Raw genomic sequence first — 20,561 nt, forward strand, 5'->3', positions numbered from 1 at the left:
CTGATAAGAGATTTTAAGCCTATATTTTAAATAACTTAACAAAAATCACATAGCTAGTGGTAGAACTGGGATTCAAACCTTGTCAATCTGGCTCTGTCTTATATTCTTAACAGTATAGTATGTTGTCTTTAGCTGTGTTCATTAACTAAAGATAAAAGTGGGAGCATGTTTTCTGCTTCCTATCCCTTCAATATCTTTGTCTTCTCTCTGGTATTCTTTTCTAGCATCCTTCTTCATTTTCTCTTTCCTCTTTATACATTTGTAAAGTAGAGAAAGATAGCTTATAAATAATCAGTAAAATTTTTGTAGAAGAGTTTTCTAAACAAAAATGAAGCTAAAGTATAACAGTGCAATCAGTATGTAGCCCTGAGGAAGTTAATACAGAGTAAAAGAGATTTTTTTTTAACTCAGAAATGAAAACCCAGTAAGATTGGCTTTATATAGCATACTCAGAATGAAGATAGAAACAGCAACTTCTTTATAGGAAAAGATGGTTAAAGAGAAAAGGACAAACAGCCAGAGAAAAGTCACAATGTGAGGAAAGAAACTTTTAAAAGACAGAAAAAAGGTTGAGTAGAGAGTGAATGCTGTATGTTCTATGACAGTTAAATATCTGAAAGTATAACCATTCATGAAGATTTTATAAATGCCAATTTTTCCTTAGAGTTGCAAAAAAAAAAAAAAAAAAAAAAAGAGGCAGACAGCACCAGTGTAGCATGCTTTACTATTTTATTTAAAGTTAATACTTGAGACATGGTTATCAGGAAGTATATGGCTTTTTAGACCTTAAGATGAAAATCTGTTTTTTAATTTTTTTATACCTTTCAAAGTTTTGTATATAGCCGGACCCGTGGAACTACACTGTTGACATTGCATATTCTGTAATTATTATATAGATTTATCTCAGTGGATTTCTTCCAAAGTGTGATGCAGACCACTCTTTCACTAGTCTTTCAACACCAGAAAGAAGTTTCATCTTCATAAACAGTCGACCAGTACATCAAAAAGATATCTTAAAGGTAATATGCTTTAGAAAAAAAAATTATTTGAATTGGAAATTTGTCACATTGTAACAAGGACTACTTCCAAGAATTTGCTCTAAAATAAAGAAAAAGAAATACAATGTCATTTATTAAGCATTATGCATGATAGAAAGACATATGATGTCTCTCTTATTCTTCATGGCAATTCTGGACTGCATTATCATCCCCATTTATAGTGAGGAAACAAATGTTCAATGTTTCTCTTAGGCCACAGAGCCAGGAAATTAAAGTTAGAGAGTTAATAGTTTTTTTTTTTTTTTTGAGACGGAGTTTCTCTTTCCAGGCTGGATTGCAATGGCATGTGGCGTGATCTTGGCTCACTGCAACCTCCTCCTCCTGGGTTTGAGCAATTCTCCTGCCTCAGCCTCAGAAGTAGCTGGTATTACAGGCACCCGCCACTATGCCTAGCTAATTTTTTTTGTAGTTTTAGTAGATATGGGGTTTCACCATTTGGCCAGGCTGGTCTCGAACTCCTGTCCTCAAGTGATCTGCCCACCTCAGCCTCCCAAAATGCTGTGATTACAAGCCAGAGCCACCGTGCCAGAGTTTTGATTTGAACCCTAAGCCTTTAGAACTTCCATGACATTGTGATTTTTAATTATTAAGCCAGTTTTATTGCATGTTTGTATTTGTTGTGAATGTTTGTGCTTCATTTAGGTTCAAGGCTTCCAAAGGAGTATTACTACTTAGTTAATGCTTTTCTTTTTTTTTTTTTTTTGAGATGCAGCCTTGCTCTTTTGCCCATGCTGGAGTGCAGTAGTATGATCTTGGCTCACTGCAACCTCCATCTCCCAGGTTCAAACAATTCTCCTGCCTCATCCTCCCAAGTGTCTGGGATTACAGGATCCTGCCACTATGCCCGGCTAATTTTTGTACTTTTTAGTAGAGACGGGGTTTCATCACGTTGGCCAGGCTGGTCTTGAACTCCTGACGTCAAGTGATCCCCCCGCCTTGGCCTCCCAAAGTGCTGGGATCCTAGGCATGAGCCACTGTGCCCGGCCATGATAATGCTTTTCCTGATAAGCAGTTGCATCTACTCAATTTCTCAGTTGAATTTGCTGGTTTTTATTGTACTTTTTAATTACATATAATTTTTTCTTTTATTTATTACGTGTATTTCTAGTTAATCCGACATCATTACAATCTGAAATGCCTAAAGGAATCTACTCGTTTGTATCCTGTTTTCTTTCTGAAAATCGATGTTCCTACAGCTGATGTTGATGTAAATTTAACACCAGATAAAAGTCAAGTATTATTACAAAATAAGGTAACTTTTCAGATAATTTTTTCTTACGCTATTTATAAACATATATTCCTGTTTTCATATAAAAAATATTTGTTTATATTTTTCTTTTTTATTATGTAAAATCTTATCTATTATTTTCATAATTTCCCCTAACATTTGTTAATTTGTATTTTTAGGAATCTGTTTTAATTGCTCTTGAAAATCTGATGACGACTTGTTATGGACCATTACTTAGTACAAATTCTTATGAAAATAATAAAACAGATGTTTCTGCAGCTGACATCGTTCTTAGTAAAACAGCAGAAACAGATGTGCTTTTTAATAAAATGGAATCATCTGGAAAGAATTATTCAAATGTTGATACTTCAATCATTCCATTCCAAAATGATATGCATAATGATGAATCTGGAAAAAACAATGATGATTGTTTAAATCACCAGATAAGTATTGGTGACTTTGGTTATGGTCATTGTAGTAGTGAAATTTCTAACGTTGATAAAAACACTAAGAATGCATTTCAAGACATTTCAATGAGTAATGTATCATGGGAGAACACTCAGACGGAATATAGTAAAACTTGTTTTGTAGGTTCCATTAAGCACACCCAGTCAGAAAATGGCAATAAAGACCATATAGATGAGAGTGGGGAAAATGAGGAAGAAGCAGGTCTTGGAAACTCTTTGGAAATTTCTGCAGATGAGTGGAGCAGGGGAAATATACTTAAAAATTCAGTGGGAGAGAATATTGAACCTGTGAAAATTTTAGTGCCTGAAAAAAGTTTACCATGTAAAGTAAGTAATAATAATTATCCAAGCCCTGAACAAACGAATCTTAATGAAGATCCATGTAACAAAAAATCAAATGTAATAGATAATAAATCTGGAAAAGTTACAGCTTATGATTTACTTAGCAATCGAGTAGTCAAGAAACCCATGTCAGCAAGTGCTCTTTTTGTTCAAGATCATCGTCCTCAGTTTCTCATAGAAAATCCTAAGACTAGTTTAGAGGATGCAACACTACAAATTGAAGAACTGTGGAAGACATTGAGTGAAGAGGAAAAACTGAAGTAAGTTTCCAGAGCTTGCATGTGACCTGAATGTTCAGCTATTTCCATTCTATATGACTCACTGTTTAAAAAGAATTTTTTTCACTTCTTATTTATGGAAAAGCAGATCGTAAAATACCTTTGGCTTGGATAGAGTACCTTTTTTGGTAACACTTTTTTTTTCTGCTGATTTAGGTTTTTTGTTGGGACGGGGGCTTGTATTATGTTTTTTTGTTTAAGCCTTAACTGCTTTCTGATTTATTAAGTTTTTTGCTAAAGGTTTTCCATTCATCTTCTCAATTTCAAACCACCATTTATCTTCTATTTTTTTTGTTTTATGTTTAATAACTTTTCTGTTGTAGAACTTTTTTAAAAAGCTTTTACATTGGAACAGTTGTAACTGGTGTTTTTAATATCTTAACTATTCCCTTTCTTAAATTGGTCTCCAAAATATGTAATACAACACAAAAAATTTTGTATTATTGGCGATTCAATTTAGTGTTGTTCATTTATACTGTTTTTCTATTCAGTATAACTTAAGACTTGCTTCTAAGATGTATTATTTATTATAACTTATAAACTATAGTGGGGTATTTTTATTATGTAAATAGGTGATTTGATCTGTCTTTGATTAAAATAGTACTTGCCATATTTAAATTAGATTTTCTGAATAAATGTTCCAAAATAATATGATGAATGTTTTTAATTGACTTAGGACACTTAATATAAACACAAAATATTATGTTCTGGTGATCTAACCCAGCAGAAAATGAGAGTGAAATTATACCTCCAATCATATACAGGTATCTAAGTATCTCAGTATTATGTCAAATGTGTGGACAAAATTTTAAACGTAATCCATCATCAGGAGTTTATATTTGGTGATAAACTACCTAGATACTTGACCAATTTTTTTTTTCATTCTTTCCTTAGCTTATTCAGTCTTATAAAAACAATATCAATTTAAAATGATAAAGACCACTATTAACACCAAAATGAAAAGCCTCCATAAAGCTTTTCAGCCTTTTTTTGTCATCTTTTTTTTTTTTTAAGTGGGAATGGTTATTGTATTTTGTTCTTTTGGAAATATCCACAAAAGTAGACATTTTGAAGTATAAAGCCATTACCCCATTTCACCACCCATCATCTCATAGTCAGTCCTATTAGTCCTGTTTCATCCATACTTCCATTCACTTTCTTTCCCTTTCTTTATTATTCTGAAGCAAATCATAGGCATATCATCTATTTCATTATGTACCTCTAAGAGATAAAGATACTCATATTTTAAACATAACCATAATACAATTGTCATAACTTTTTTAAAGGTATAGATTCCTTAATATGTCAAATACTCAGTGTTCAAATCTATAATTGTTTCATAAATGTCAGATTTTTAAAGATTTGTTTTGAATTATGATGCAAATAAGGTTCACACAATTGTGATTGTCTTTAGTTTTACCTAAATGACACAACTATGCAGTTTAAAGGTGAGGGGACTTAACTTTTAAATACAGTAAGCCCACAAAAGTTGAACTGCATTGCCCAGGGAAATGAACTGAGAATTGTCTGAGAATAGGAAAAAACCATAGATGTTTCAAGTTCTCATGGAAATAGGGACAGTGTACAAGCTTATGATGGAAACTTATCTTGCTGACTGTTCCTTTGCAGCCTCACAACAGCAGGTATCATTCCAGTTGCCTTTTGGGGAATGTCTGCATTGTTTCTCCTTGTGGGTCCCAACGTGGCAGGTTACTAGGATTATGATTAATAGGCCTCATCTAAAAATCCATTTACCATAAATTACCGGAATATTCCAGGTAATATTCTGGAATCAAGCTTACTTTCTCTCACATTGCCATAAAGTAGACAAAAGAGGCATTGATGGTCAAGACCTCTGAAGCTTCACTTGGGTTCTAATCACAGTTCTGTGTTAGCTTTGTATTAAAAAGTGTGGACGGTCTCTCATGGATTGTTGTGAGGATTAAATAAGATATTGTGTGTTATGATACAAGATCAATTACTAACACTTAGTAAATGATTGCTCACAATGTCAATATGATCAGTTTTTAATCTATGAAAGGGAATTTTTCTGTTGAGAACATTTCTCATTTGTTGAGTCAAGATTAAATTGAATTTGGAGGCCAGAAATAGAAACCTATGAAGAAAATATAGGTATCTTGGGATCAGAGTTCTAATTGTATGTCACAGAGTGCTGTGTTAGAACCTTTCAGAGCCAGGGGTCCTGGGACCATGATCAGCTGAGTCTAGTAGCATCATGATTAGTGAGAAGGTAGAGCAAAAATGATGTAACACCCAAGAATCATACTAGCTACCATTTCTCTCCCTGTCTTTATCTTGGAGTTCTTTCTATGACCCTAGATTCTCTAAGGTATATTAAGAGATATGAGAGTAGACTCCTCTTCTGTAGACTTTCAGTCCATCCTTTTCTTCTTTCTTATTTTCTTCCTTTTTTCCTTTTCCTTTCTTCTTCTCTCCATCCCTCCTTTCCCTTCCCTTCTTTCAACTAGGAAATATTAAGGGTTTTCTGCATATAAGGCCTGAGGTACTCTAACTAGTCACAAATAAAACATACTTTCCCAACTCATGAATGGTGTAGGCTAGTAAGGAAGATTCAGTTAAACAAGAATGTGATGAGCTTTAAGATGTAAGTTTTAAATATAAGGAATTAAGGGAAAACTTGGCAGTTGGACTTAATATTATCTGTGGGACAGGTAATGCTTCCCTGCATAGAAATTAACCAGAAGGATTTTAGGGAATTGTGTAGGTTGGAGGAACAGTATATGAGAAGGCTCAGAAGCTAGAAGGAACATGGTGTTATTAAGGAAATAAGATTCTATGACAGGAACAGAATACGAGGGAGTATGTGTAAAGAAAGTTGGGGGAAGGTGGGGGATGGATAATGGAAGGATCTCAAAGCTATAACAAAGAGTTTGAATAAGGAGTAGGATCAGGATTGTTCAGCTTTCTGATGAGAGCTTGGGACAGATTTTGGAGTCAGGGAGTTACTGACATTGTTTTAGTTCTTCCTTTCTGGAGTTTTTTTGTTTTTTGTTTTTTTCCTTGCTCGACTTTCTTCTAGTGGATTAAAATCCAGATTTGGGCCATGTGCCCTACCACTGGGGTCTCACTCAGTTGATGTTAGCTTGAACTTTTCATTTGCAGTAGTTATGAATATATTGCTATTTAAACTAAAAAAAAATTGCAATTAGGGTATTATGAAAATGATAAACTTTGTAACTAAATGCAGTGTTTAGTCACAAGAAAATTATTTGAACTGACTTCTGGTCAAATCAGGATTAATATTTTCCATTCAAGTTACTAAATCCCTTCTTGACATTAAGTACAACAGTAGCAGCTGCTTTTACTTAACATTTACTTAATATTCCTTTGGACATAACTTTTTATATTTCCCAAAGATGAGTACCATATGTGAAAATTTGCACATTATAATTAATTACAAATGGTGACCTTTGTTTTGAACTCATTTTACCGCTGCACAGGAAAAATCTTTAATTTGAATGTCTAAGAGCTAAAAATACTATTTCTAGGACCTGTTGAAAGTAAACTCTTGAAAATCATGTGTTTTCACTTCTAAAAAAAAAAAAAGAAAAAAGAAAATCATGTGTTTTATATAGCTAATCCAGAACCTCAGATTCTAAGTAGAAAATAACTTTAAAATTGTGAATATGGCAAGGTAAGTAACCAAAGGAGCCATTTTTTTTAATGTAGTTTACAATGAAATAAGGTCTTTTTTTAACAATCTTATTCAGGTAACATTTCTTCATTCAGCACACAGGTACTGAGCACAAACTACATGCCATGCTGTGATCTCTTGTCTTTTAAATCTCACTTTTAACAGCACTGTTCTCTCAATAATATTTTTATTTCTTCACATTCCATATTTTTCCTTGAGATTATTATATGCATATAATGAAATTGAGTTAGTGTTTTAAGAGTATGAGACTAGAAATAACCTTAATTCTCTAGTCCCAAGTTTAAAACTTTCTTAAAAGGTAATCTTTTAGCAAAGTTACTTAATTTCCAACCATTACTCCCCCCTTTGTTGTGAGATTTGTGTTTCTTGGTAGAAAATAATGAGAGCAAAACATTTATCACCATTTACTCTGTGCTAAGTAATATTCTAAGTACTTGGCACACTTTAACTCATTTTATTTCTCACAACAAAACTGAAGTAGATGTATATTATCCATATGTTACAGTTGAGCATGAGACACAGAAAGATTAAATAATTTTCATAGGTTTACAGAACTACTAAGTGACAGAACCAAGCCAGGCTGTCTTCAGAGTCTGTGTTATTAATCACCACACTTTGCTGAACAAATAACAGTAGTTTCCAATTCTGGGTATGTACTGCAATCACCTGTGGAGCTCTGTGACAACAGCTGCCCAATCTCAACCTAGGCCTAGAGAATTAGAAGCTCTGAGGGTGGGATCCAGGTATCACTTTTTAAGAAAAGGGGTGACATAACCGCTGTGCTAGGTCTTTGGCCCCGGAAGTTTCATTTTTCTCATATTGTTGACAAAAAGATCTCTTAACTTTCTACCCAGTGTAATTTTTTTTTTATTCTTGAGTTCTTAGAATCTATCCAGTATAATTTTTCGAACATCCATTATCTTGTACCTTTGAAATTGAGTTAAATTAGATGGTTTGGGTGTGTTTAGTTTATCCAAATTTATCTTTTCATTGATGACTAAAATGAGAGTTAAAAAAATTAACAATTAGCTAATCACATACTTTGTTTTGTGATTATTGTAGTGACTATAATTTCACTAGCAGTTACTAAATGAAGTATTATATACATAAATTTTCTTTAATGTTGTTCAGGAAATTGTTTATTCCATGTTGATGTTAAAGCAGATATATAAGGAACACTTCAGATCTGGAACTGATGCATTTCTTTATTCATCCTCTCTTTTTCTGATTGTTTGTGGCCCAACACTTTCTTTCTTTTTTTTTTTTTTCCATTGTTTAAGGAATTTTTATTAAAGCAAGAATTTTATAATCCAAATTACATTTCCTTGCTCAGTTATTAATTCTGTTACTTAGAACTGACATTTTGAGCTATTCCACAGTAAAGAATTACAAAATTAAAGAAAGGAATGCTTTAAATTTTTGTACTTTGCTGAAAATTCTTTTTCCCAGGGTCTATAAAACATTAATTTGTTTTTATATTTTACTATTTTTTTGTGGTTTTTTTTGTTTTGTTTTTAAATCAATAATTAATCTAGGACTAGCATTATGTTTGCTAGACCTGGCATTTGCTCGATACATAAGGTTCAAAGTTTCCTTTCCTTTTTTTATTTATTTTATATTTTGCAATTTTTTTTTCCATAATATTTAAGTTTTTCGATGTTTAGATATTTTTCTTCAGTGAAGCACAAGTTTCTTTTCGTGGTGCCTGATCAATTTTAAACAGTTGGAACACCGGTGGCACTGTTAACTGCTTTCTGGGCAGCCTCTTTAGCTTGGTGGGCTTGTAGTACAGCTACAGCTTCATCAGCCTTAGAACGGAGTGACTCTGGAGACTCGAGCATATGAAGAAGTTCTGAATTATCAGTCTCCAACAACATGCCAGTGATTTTACCAGCAAGAGTAGGGTGCATGGCTTGAATAAGAGGAAACAGCCGTTCACCCAGCATTTGCTTTTGCTCTTGAGGAGGGGCAGATGGCAACATGGAAGCAGTCAAAGGTTCCTGACCTTGTACATGAACAGCAGACTGTTGCATTGTAACTTGTGGCTGTGCGTTAAGATGTTGCTGAGGATTGCGAACTCCTGCAGCATATTTATACTGTGGAACGGTGCGGACAGCAGGAGTAGCTGCAGCAGCTGCAGCTGCAGGACGTGGACCCATTGTCTGTGTTGATGTCCCCACACTTTCTTAAATGGTTTTTTTAACTGGGTAAAATTACCTAATATGAATTGCAGAGATGTTAATGGTGTAATTTGATGCATTTTCATACATGTGTACACACACATAAACATCACCCCAAACAAAATAGAGAACATCTCCATCATCCCAGAATGGTTCCTCATGCCACCTCTTAGCCAGTCTCCACAGGCAGCCACTCTTTTGAGTTTTGTTACACTAGTTTGGTTTTGCCAGTACTTGAACTTCACATATGTATAAAATCATGTGATGTGTACTCTTTCGTATCTGGCTTCTTACCCTCAACAAAAATATTTTTGTGACTCATCCATGTTGTTGAATCTATGTGTAGTAGTTTTTTTTTAATCAAAGAATAATATTCAGTTGTATAAATATACCAAAACTTGTTTAATCAGTCTCCAGTTGATGGACATTTGGGTTGTTTCCAGTTTGGGGCTATTATGAGTAAAATTGTGTTGTTTACTTTCCAAATATCTGGGGCTTTTCCAGATATTTAATTTCTAATTTAAGTGTTTCATGGATAGAGAAAATGCTAAGTTAGATTTCAATCTTTTGAAAAGTAGTGAGAATTAAAGCCCAGTATATGTTCTGTCTTGACAAATGTTCCATGTTCACTTAAAAAGAATCAGGATTCTGCAGTTGCTAGACGGTAGTGTTCCAAAATGTCAGTTAAGTCTTAAGTAGTTGATAATATTGCTAAAATCTTCTATAGCTTTCAGGATTTTTTTTTTCTTTTTTTTTGAGGAGGATCTCTAGTTCTGTCAGTTACTGAGGGAGGAGTATATACTGTTGCAACTCTGGCTTCTTATGCTTACTATTTGCGTGGTATATCTTTTTTTCAGTCTTTTAGACTATCCTCGTCTTTATATTTAAAGTGTAGACAAAGTTGGTTGTTACTTTTTAAATTCAGTTTGATAATCTTTGCCTTTGAATTGCAATATTTAGTCCATGTAATATAATTGATATGGTTGGGTTTAGGTCTGCCATTTTCCTATTTTCTGTTTGTCCTATCTCTATTTTGTTCTTTTGTTCCTCCTTTTTGGGGGGAGAGGAGCCCTTTAGGGTTAAAAGAATATATTTCAGTATCTAATTTTAATTTCTTTATTGAGTTTCCATTAGTTTTTGCTTTGGTGATTACATTATGCATCCTTATAATCTACTTGGAGTTAATAAAATGTAAAAACCCTGTAAGTATAATTTCACTTGTATTTGGTGTCACTTTCCTTAATTGTGCACATATACTGGCAACTAATTCTCATCTTAATCCGAAAACATCTATTTCATCTTCATTTTTGAGGGACTTTTTTTTTAAATGATATAGCCAAATTCTGGGTTCTTTTGCCACTTAAAAGATTTCAGTGTTGGCCAGGCGCTGGCTCATGCCTGTAATCCCAACACTTTGGGAGGCCAAGGCAGGTGGATCACCTGAAGTCAGAAGTTTGAGACCAGCCTGGCCAACATGGCGAAACCCCATCTCTACTAAAAATACAAAATTAGCCAGGGGTGGTGGTGCACCCCTCTAATCCCAGCTACTCTGGAGGCTGAGGCAGGAGAATCGCTTAGAACCTGGGAGGCAGAGGTTGCAGTGAGCTGAAATCGTGCCACTGCACTCCAGCCTGGGAGACAGAGAGACTGTCTCAAAAAAAAAAAAAAAAGATTTCACTGTCATCTGGCTCTGCATTGCTTTTTACGATATCCCTTATTTTTGCGGTTTCCTATTTGTACTGTTTTTTTCCTCTTTATTTTCAGGATTTTATCTTAATCTTTGGTTTTCAGCAGTTGAATCTAATATACCTTCCTGTGAATCTCTTTGCATTTATTCTCTTTGGAGGTTTGCTGACCTTCTTGCATCTGTAAGTTGTATTTCTCCAAATTTGCTGATTATCAACCCTAATTTCTTCACATTTTATTTTCTTTCCCAGTTTTCCATTGTTTTTCTGGGACTCCAATAACATATATATTGGATTGTTTGTTTTGCCTTAGGTCACTGCAATGCTTTTCCAGTTGTCTTCACTTTTCTGTGAAAACAATACATTTTATCATTTCTATTGTTCTGTCTTGAACTTTACTGACCCTTTCTTTTGCCATCTTTTATCTGCTGTTAAGCCTACCTGGTGAATATTTAATTTCTGATATTGTATTTTTTAGGTCTAGAACTTCCATTGTATTTTTTTTATAATTTCCACTAATCTGTTGAGATTCCCCCTTCTATTTTCTCATTATGATAATCTTTTAAGACCTTAAACATTTATTAAACCTGTTTTTAAATGGTTTTTTGGTAATCTTGACATCTGAGTCATCTTGAGGTTGGCTTCTACTGACCACTTTTTCTTTTGACCATGACTCATTTTCCTGTTTTGTTAGAGTGATAACTTTTGATTGTATAGCGGGCATTGTGGGTGATATGTTTAAAACTCTGGATTCTGTTATCTTCTTCTGAAAAGTGCTGATTTTTGTTCTACCAGGTATTTAAATTACTAACATCACCTTGAGCTTGTAGAGGTTTTATTTTATACTTTTGTTAGGGAGAAGCTGTTTCAATTTTGTTCTTAGTCCCAGGGCAACTTCCTTGGTTTAGGACGTAGGTTTTTTATCCTAAGATGTGGCCCTCTTCCAGTTTTAATTGAAAGCCCAAAGTGTTTACCAGGCCATGAAACTGTGGAATTCAGATTCCAAACTTTGTTTCCCTGCAATGGGCAGCAGCTGAAATCTCTGTTCAGCTCCTTTAGCCTTCTAATGGTTGTTTTTCTTTGGGTTCCCACACATGGAATTTTCTGGGATTTTCTTTCTCAATTTTCAGTTGTTCTGGAAGCAGACAGCTCTGTGTCCTGGTGACTTAGGCTAATAAGAGTGCAACTTTCTGACTGAGTTCTGACCACCCTGCTCCCTGTTAATACTGAGGACTGCCCTCTGGTTAAAAGTCCTATAAATGTGGGTCTCTGTCTATTTTTTTCACCCCCCAAGGAGTGAATCCATTCTAATTTCTTCCTGCTTTTGGCTGTTCTTCAGTGCCTACTTTAAATAATTGAGGGTTTTTTTGTTTGTTTGTTGCTGTTTTTTCTTTTTGGTGTTTTTGTTTTTTTTTTTTTTTTGAGGCAGAGTCTCGCTCTGTCACCCAGGCTGGAGTGCAGTGGCACGATCTCGGCTCATTGCAACTTCTGCCTCCTGGGTTCAAGCGATTCTCATGCCTCAGCCTTCTGAGTAGCTGGGACTACACATGCACACCAACATGCCTGGCTAACTTTTGTGTTTTTAGTAGAGACAGCGTTTCGCCATTTTGGCCAGGCTAGTCTTGAACTCCTGACCTCAGGTGATCTGCCCGCCTCAGCCTCCCAAAATGCTGGGATTACAGGTGTGAACCACCACCATGCCCAGCCAATAATTGATTTTTATATTTTGTTCAGTGTTTGTCATAATTATATGCAGGAGAGTTAGTCTAATACATGTTCCTTTGTCATTACTATACCTGGAACACCAGTTCTTTGTTTTTATAAAATTTACTTCAGATGGTTAATATATTTCTGATTATGATCTCATTAGTTCTGTTTTATTTCTATTCTTAGATATGAAGAGAAGGCTACTAAAGACTTGGAACGATACAATAATCAAATGAAGAGAGCCATTGAACAGGAGTCACAAATATCATTGAAAGATGGCAGAAAAAAGATAAAACCCACCAGCGCATGGAATTTGGCTCAGAAGCACAAGTTGAAAACCTCATTATCTAATCAACCAAAACTTGATGAACTCCTTCAGTCCCAAATTGAAAAAAGGAGTCAAAATATTAAAATGGTACAGATCCCCTTCTCTATGAAAAACTTAAAAATAAATTTTAAGAAACAAGACAAAGTTGACTTAGAAGAGAAGAATGAACCTTGCTTGATCCACAATCTCAGGTTTCCTGATGCATGGCTAATGACGTCCAAAACAGAGGTAATGTTATTAAATCCATATAGAGTAGAAGAAGCCCTGCTATTTAAAAGACTTCTTGAGAATCATAAACTTCCTGCAGAGCCACTGGAAAAGCCAATTATGTTAACAGAGAGGTATGATGATACAATACTTTTTAAATGTAAAAATATTTATTATAATAGTTCATACTAGATTAAAATTGAAGGTAGAAGGTTGGGAATGTTTCCTAGTAAGGATTAGTGGTGTTTATTTATTTTAGTCTTTTAAAAATTTGATTTCTAGGCTGGGCACAGTGGCTCACGCCTGTAATCCCAGCACTTTGGGAGGCCAAGGTGGGTGGATCACAAGGTCAGGAGTTTGAGACCAGCCTGGCCAACATAGTGAAACCCTGTCTCTACTAAAAATACAAAAGTTAGCCGGGTGTGGTTGCACGCACCTGTAGTCCCAGCTTCTTGGGAGGCTGAGGCAGGAGAATCACTTGAACCTGGGAGGTGGAGGTTGCAGTGAGCTGAGACAGTGCCATTGCACTCCAGCCTGGGTGACAGAGCAAGAGTCTGTCTCAGAAAAAAAAAAATATATATATATATATTTTTTATACATTTATATAAAATATATAAATATATATATTTTTTATATATTTATATAAAATATATAAATATATATATATTTTTTATATATTTATATAAAATATATAAATATATATATTTGATTTCTAATCTTTAATGGAATTGTTTATAAATAGTATCAGAATACTCTAGATAGTTCACTTCTACATTTAATAAGTATGAAGCTCATTTCTCTTGTACATTAGTGACTTCTTTAGGGTAATTTTGAAGTTAGATTGCCATGTCTTTATTCCATTATGTACTCATTGTTTTAACATTTTCAAACACATAATAAAATAGAAGTATATGATGCATACCTTTATCAGTAATTATCCAAGACTTTGCTTTACCTTTCTATACAGTATATACACGTACATTTTCTTTCCTTTGCCAAAGTAGTTTGGAACAATTCCCCCTCCTATATCTTTCAATATCTCTCTCTCAAAAAATGGCTGTTTTCTCAACTAACCACAATACCTTTTTCATACCTTAAATAATAATAATTCCTTGGAATTGTTCCTCATTATCTCAAAATACCTTTTTTTCCAGTTTTAAAAAAAATTTATATTTAATTTGTATCTAAACAAGATCCACATACTACATTTGGTTATCTTGTTTATATATCTTAAAAATCACTCTATTATTATAGATTCTGAGTCATTTGTTCAGTGGAATGTTCTATTGTCTGTATTTGCTTTCTTATGTTGTTCAGCTTCTCTCCCCCATGTTTAATTGGGGGTTAGCTCAGGAGGGCTGAATAGATTTAGATTCTGTTTTCTGACGAATCTACTTAATAGGTTGGCTGTGTGCTTCATATTTCATCACATCAAAAGGCACTATCACTAGGTTCAGCTAATGACAGCCTGTCTTCACTGGAAAGTTTCCCATCAACCTTTCCATGCATTGGTGCCAATCATTGATGATTTTTGCCTGAAATAATTTTATTATTGGTTGTAATATAGGGTATTTCCTTTTCCTATTCTATATGAGCAAATTGCTTTCTGTAAAAATAACCTTGGATGACAAAGCCTGGGGAGACAAAAAAAAAAAGATTAAAAAATAAATAATGACTAACCTGTTAACATTTCCCTTTTTTAACTTAATATTTCTTTTTCAGTCAGACACAGGTAGAAGAGAATCATAACAAAAATAATAAAAACCTGAAGTTTAAAAAGATAATTTGTTCCCTAGGACACATCGTTAGATAATTCTGTTTCAGAACTTCCAAGAATAAAGCAGAAATCATTTATAAAATGTGTTAAAACTCTTGTTAAAGACACTGCCATCATTGGAGAAGAAAAAAACAGGGACAGAACACAGAAAAACTTCTGTTAAGTCTGTCTTTTTAAATAAGGAAACAGCAACCACATTAACCAAAATCCAGTATCTTTCATAGTATTCTCTTGAGATTGGCTTAGGAAACTGTCAGAGGAACAATTAGAAAATAGTGTCTTAGGCTGCATTCAAACAGTTTAAACACCTGATGGTGCTTTTCTCTTTCTTCCCTAAAAAAGAGCTAGGGTACATCTGAATTTTTAGACTTGACTGTTTTTCTGAATGGCATTTGTAAACTTCATTTAAATTTCAGAAATCTTTTTGCGCTTTTTCAAATTGTAGGTTTTTAAAAATATTTTTCTATGTGATGTTCTGTTCTTCAAAAAAACAAATACATTAAAAACTATTATTGTGGGACCATATTGGCCTGAAAAAAAAAATCTTTCTTAATTGAGCATAAACAGGAATAAAGATTAATTCAAAATAGTTTTTCCTCCTTCTTTTGGAATGTGGCATCCCCATCACAGTTAATGATGTAAGTTTTTCAAAACTGAGTCAGGGACTAATTTATCCCACAATGCGACAATGTGGGCAGGGTAATTGTAGGTTGGGCTCAGTTTTTTTGCCATAGTTCTAATGCTGTTTGTGTAACTTACCTCTAAGTGGAATAATTTAGGTATCTGTAAAGTAAGGGCTCAATAATAATAACCTTAGTGATGGCTAATATTTATTGAACATTTACTATATGACAGGAATTTGGCAAAGTTTTTTCATGATCTTCACATCAACTTTATGAGGTAGATAATATCATCCACATTTTATAGCTGAGGAAACTGAAATGTAATGGTTAAATAACTTACCTAGGCTCACACAGACGGTAAATAAGCCGTATGTCCAAGATTACAATCTAGACAGTTTAACTGTGGAGGCTGCACCATTAATTGCTATACAGTATCATAATCATCACCACCACCGCCATCCCTACTGTCTCTCAGATCGATTTTTAGGATATTGGTTAGATGAAACAGAATACATGTGATATATAGCCAAAGCTCTCTTCTCTATAATATCAGCTCTCACAGCCATTGGGGTCTTCAACCATTCAGAGCTGATAAGCCAAGACATCAGCGTACTGGAACACAGAACAGTGCCTTGCACACATACCTAGGACAGTATCTGCCACAGGGTAGGCACTCAAATATTCATTGAAGGAGTGGCAAAATGGTAACTATTCACATCAACCCCGACAGACACCTTTTGGCAATGACTATAACGCATCCTGACCAAGCCTAAAAGCAGTATGTGTGGTTGATTTGTACCCTAGGTAATCTTTGGCTTCCTCAAGTTTTTGCACCACTCGGAATCATTTCATATACCACCTTTGGCAGACATGCCAGACCTGCAGTAGACTGAAGGAAGCTCTCCCAAGCTCTAAATTGATTAATTTATTAGTTCCTAGAAGAAAGAGATTACATGTTTATCTTTTCGTTACAGAAGAAACTTTGAATAGCAATTGAAAATTTTGCAGGGTGGACCACCTAACTTGACAGTGTATTATTATGTCTGTTCTGAAGGAATAAAATGGAATTATTTATAAAGTTTTCATTTGTATTAGAGAGAGCCATTTTTAAAATTTCACATTCAATTTGTAACATTCTAGAAGATAGATTATCTTCTTTCTGTATACTGTGTGCAGTAGGTATTTTATAAAATATTAACAGAAACGTAAAACATTGGTTTCTCATAGGGCTACTTATACCTTTGTATTTTGGTTAATGATGATAACACTTGTCAAAGGGCCCTAGGATTAACTTTTTCCCATAAACCCTCTTATTTTGTGTTTTTAATAAGTTAAAGGGCCATAATTTCTTTTTCAGTCTTTTTAATGGATCTCATTATTTAGACGTTTTATATAAAATGACAGCAGATGACCAAAGATACAGTGGATCAACTTACCTGTCTGATCCTCGTCTTACAGCGAATGGTTTCAAGATAAAACTGATACCAGGTATGATAGTGTGGTTTAATATTTTCTGATGTGGAAAGATTAGTCTTGTTCCAAGAGTTACATTTGGGTTTCATGATTTACAGATATGGTGGTATATTTTTGTCTCACTATAAGTACAGTGTCAGCTATGTTAAAACATTTATTTCAAAACATCACCTCTGCCTGAAACAAGCCAGTTTGGCATCTCTTTCAGTCCAATGCTTTGCATTTGCATTTTCATAACTAATCAAATAGTATTATTGTAATTTTTGTCATCCTTTGACACAATATTCAAACTGCCTACTTTGTTTAAATTATTAAAATACTCCTTTGGATGATAAAACAGAAACATGTAGGATATTGGAATTGCCTAACAAAAATGGACATCTTTGCTTTTCAAAAAGCATTTGCTTGTTTTGCCAATTAGATGTGTAACATCAGCAGTTGTACTATATGGAGAATGGATGATTTGATTCCATGGCTTTGCTAAAAGACTGATAACCCTCTTTGCTCAGTATGGAAATTCACTGGGTGGATTTAAAAAGAAAAAAGAAAATCCATCTGGCTAGAGACTTCAGTTTTCCTGGCTAGCCTCTTCTCTGTTCTTTTATAGTTTCCATACTCAACTGCCTTCTGCCCTACCTTCTGTTACTTTCTCTTCATCTGGTATCAAAGAGGTACAGTGGAACCATGAGGAAGGACTCCACTGTCTCCCTTCCTGCCTCTAAACTTGTCATGCCCAAAGTATAGAAAAACAGAGTTCAACCAAAATAGTGTTTGAAGATTTTTAAAGGAACGCTTTACTGAGATATGAAAATAAGTAAAAACAATGTACAAAAGCATGGAGCTGGGTATATACAGAAAATACTTTGGTGTCCCAAACATAAACTAATTTTACTTGATTTTTGTGATTTTTAAAGATACCTAACCTAAGCTTCTTACCTCCTACCTCAATTCTATTAGTCCAAATCCCAGCACTGCCATTTAAAAACAATGTGTTTTGGGGAAAGTCACCTGGCCTCACTGTTGCCTTCATTGATAACAACTAATAATCATTGAATAATTATTATGTACAGAGCATTATTCTAAGTATTAAATGTATTAATTTAATCTCCCTAATATCCTTGTAAGTAGGTTCTATTACTGTCCCCATTTTACAGATGGAAAAATTGAGGCACAGAAGTTAAGTTTGCTCAAGGGGACACAGTTATTGGTAAAACCAGAATTTGAACCTAGGCAATCTGCCTTTAAAGCCTAGCTCTTAACTCATTTATTATATTGCCTTCCTGTCAAAATTTAGATATTTAGTCCAGGAAGTATTGGTGAGCATTAACCAAAGTAACAATTAAATCAGTGAGCATGGTACTTGGCAATGGGAGATGCTCACATATTCTCTTTTCTTACCATCCTTCAGCCCCCTTTAGCAGGCTTGCAGTCATCTGTTTTAGTCTTCCTAGAAATATTTCTTCCTCAGGGTTCCTGGCATCTTAAAATTTATGTGAAGTGAATTTACTTGAAGCAAGGGATGGGTGGGGGTATATGTGTTTTATTCTCAACTTAATCTGTTTTTCTAATTATATGGTGTTGGTGGCAGGTACCGGTTTTTTCATGAAAGATATTAAACAGGCCAGGCACGGTGGCTCATGCCTGTAATCCTAGCACTTTGGGAGGCCGAGGTGGGTGGATCACCAGAGGTCAGGGGTTCAAGACCAGCCTGGCCAACACGGCAAAACCCTGTCTCTACTACAAAATACAAAAATTAGCCAGGCATGATGGCAGGTGCCTATGATCCTAGCTACTCGGGAGGCTGAGGCAGGAGAATCGCTTGAATCCAGGAGGCGGAGATTGCGGTGAGCCAAGATCGCACCACTGCACTCTAGCCTGCATGACCGAGTGAGACTCCATCTAAAAAAAACAAAAAACAAAAAAAACAAAAACAAACAAAGATGTTAAACTGCAGGTTGTTGTTGTTTTAAGGATAACTGTCCTTTCTTACCTGCCACTCAATTCCAAGAGCATTTTTTTTTTTGAGCTACCCAGTAAGTTTATTTCTGACAGATGCTTTCAGCTCTTAGCTTATAAGTAGTATTTTTTAAATCTTATTGAATGCCTAATACTTTCCATAGCATCAAAGATGCAAAAATGATTAAGTCACCTGTAAACTGACTTGATTTGATTGGAATTAACTTTACTTAGATTATCATAAGCATTATTTCCCTTGTCAATAACAGAGCAAGTTAAAGATATTTATGTTTTCTTTCTTCATTTCTTTGTTTTTTTATTTTTTTAATTAGGTTGTATTTTCTTAACAGTTCTGTCTTATGAGAGTATTGTTGTATTTTACTAACTTTGAATCAACAGTTTGCCTATAGTCACAGTACTTCTTTGGATAAGGATAAAAGCATTTGAAAGAGAAGGAATACATCTGGCTTTGAGAGAGAAGATTCTCAATGTGACTCTAAGAACTTTGCATGCTAATGGGAATAGCTTTTTGTCCTCCATCAATAAGAATTCCATATTTTAGGAAGTGAAAACTTGTCAAACCACTTACTCATTTGATGTATTTTCCCTGAAAATTCGTAAGCATTTCACAGTATTTTATGGAAACTTTTCAAGGGTTATTGTTACATAGTTCCAATGTCTCTAACTTTTCCATATCTGAATTTTACAAACACAGAAGTTAAAATATTGCTCAATTTCCTTATTTGTTGCCAAGTACCTTTTACCCATTTCCACTAGTAATTCTGTGAAATGTGTATAATATTCCAGGGCAAATGTAGTTAGTATTAGACTTTTCATTCTAATCATACTGTAAAAGATTTAAAACTACCAATAGTGAAAAATCACTTAGACTTATATTTTTGGCAATTTTCATATCTATATAAATAGATGTGAACTAGAATATTCTGCTGCTACTTTTTGCCTACCACACACAGTTTTGAGTTCCATTTACGTTTCCCCTGTTGCTCAAACTCATTTCGTTTCCACTGTTAGTCCGTTTGTGTTTCTATAAAGGAATACCTGAGACTGTGTAAGACTCAGGTAGACCTGAGACTAAAAGAAATGACCACAAGCCTTCTTTATAAAGAAAAGAGGTTTATTTGGCTCATGGTTCTGCAAGCTATACATGAAGCATAGTGCCAGCGTCTGCTTTCCTTTTACATACAAGTTCCAAGTTTAAGTCATTTCTTTGCTCCCGTATCTGATGGTAGCCATGCCACTTCTTGAATGATTTGCTGGTTAGGAACTTCTTTCGCTAGATAGTGAAGTTAAATAGTGATGACCTGGGTCATCACTCTTAAGTTCAAACTTCCACCGATCCTAAGGGCAGAGGTGTCAAATCTTTTGGCTTCCCTGGGACACACTGGAAGAATTGTCTTGGGCCACACATCAAATATACTAACACTAATAATAGCTCATGAGCTTTAAAAAAAAATTGCAAAAAAAATCTCATGATGTTTAAAAAAATTTACAAATTTGTGTTGGGCTGCATTCAAAGTTGTTCTGGGCCACATGT

At 34.5% G+C, this 20,561-nt stretch overlaps 1 protein-coding gene across 36 annotated transcripts in view; it reads left to right on the forward strand.

Moving 5' to 3' along the window:
• PMS1 (PMS1 homolog 1, mismatch repair system component) overlaps positions 1-20,561 on the forward strand; it is a 111,946-nt gene that overhangs the window by 68,159 nt on the left and 23,226 nt on the right. For 34 of the 36 annotated variants that reach the window (XM_054548657.2, XM_054548661.2, XM_054548663.2 and 31 more), the window contains 5 exon segments: positions 897-1,019; positions 2,167-2,310; positions 2,466-3,355; positions 12,829-13,311; positions 16,935-17,065. In XM_054548657.2, the coding sequence (XP_054404632.1) occupies positions 897-1,019; positions 2,167-2,310; positions 2,466-3,355; positions 12,829-13,311; positions 16,935-17,065 (1,771 nt within the window). 36 annotated transcript variants of the gene reach the window in all.

Source organism: Pongo abelii, chromosome 11, assembly GCF_028885655.2.
Source record: "Pongo abelii isolate AG06213 chromosome 11, NHGRI_mPonAbe1-v2.0_pri, whole genome shotgun sequence".
In the NCBI taxonomy this organism is placed as follows: domain Eukaryota; kingdom Metazoa; phylum Chordata; class Mammalia; order Primates; family Hominidae; genus Pongo; species Pongo abelii.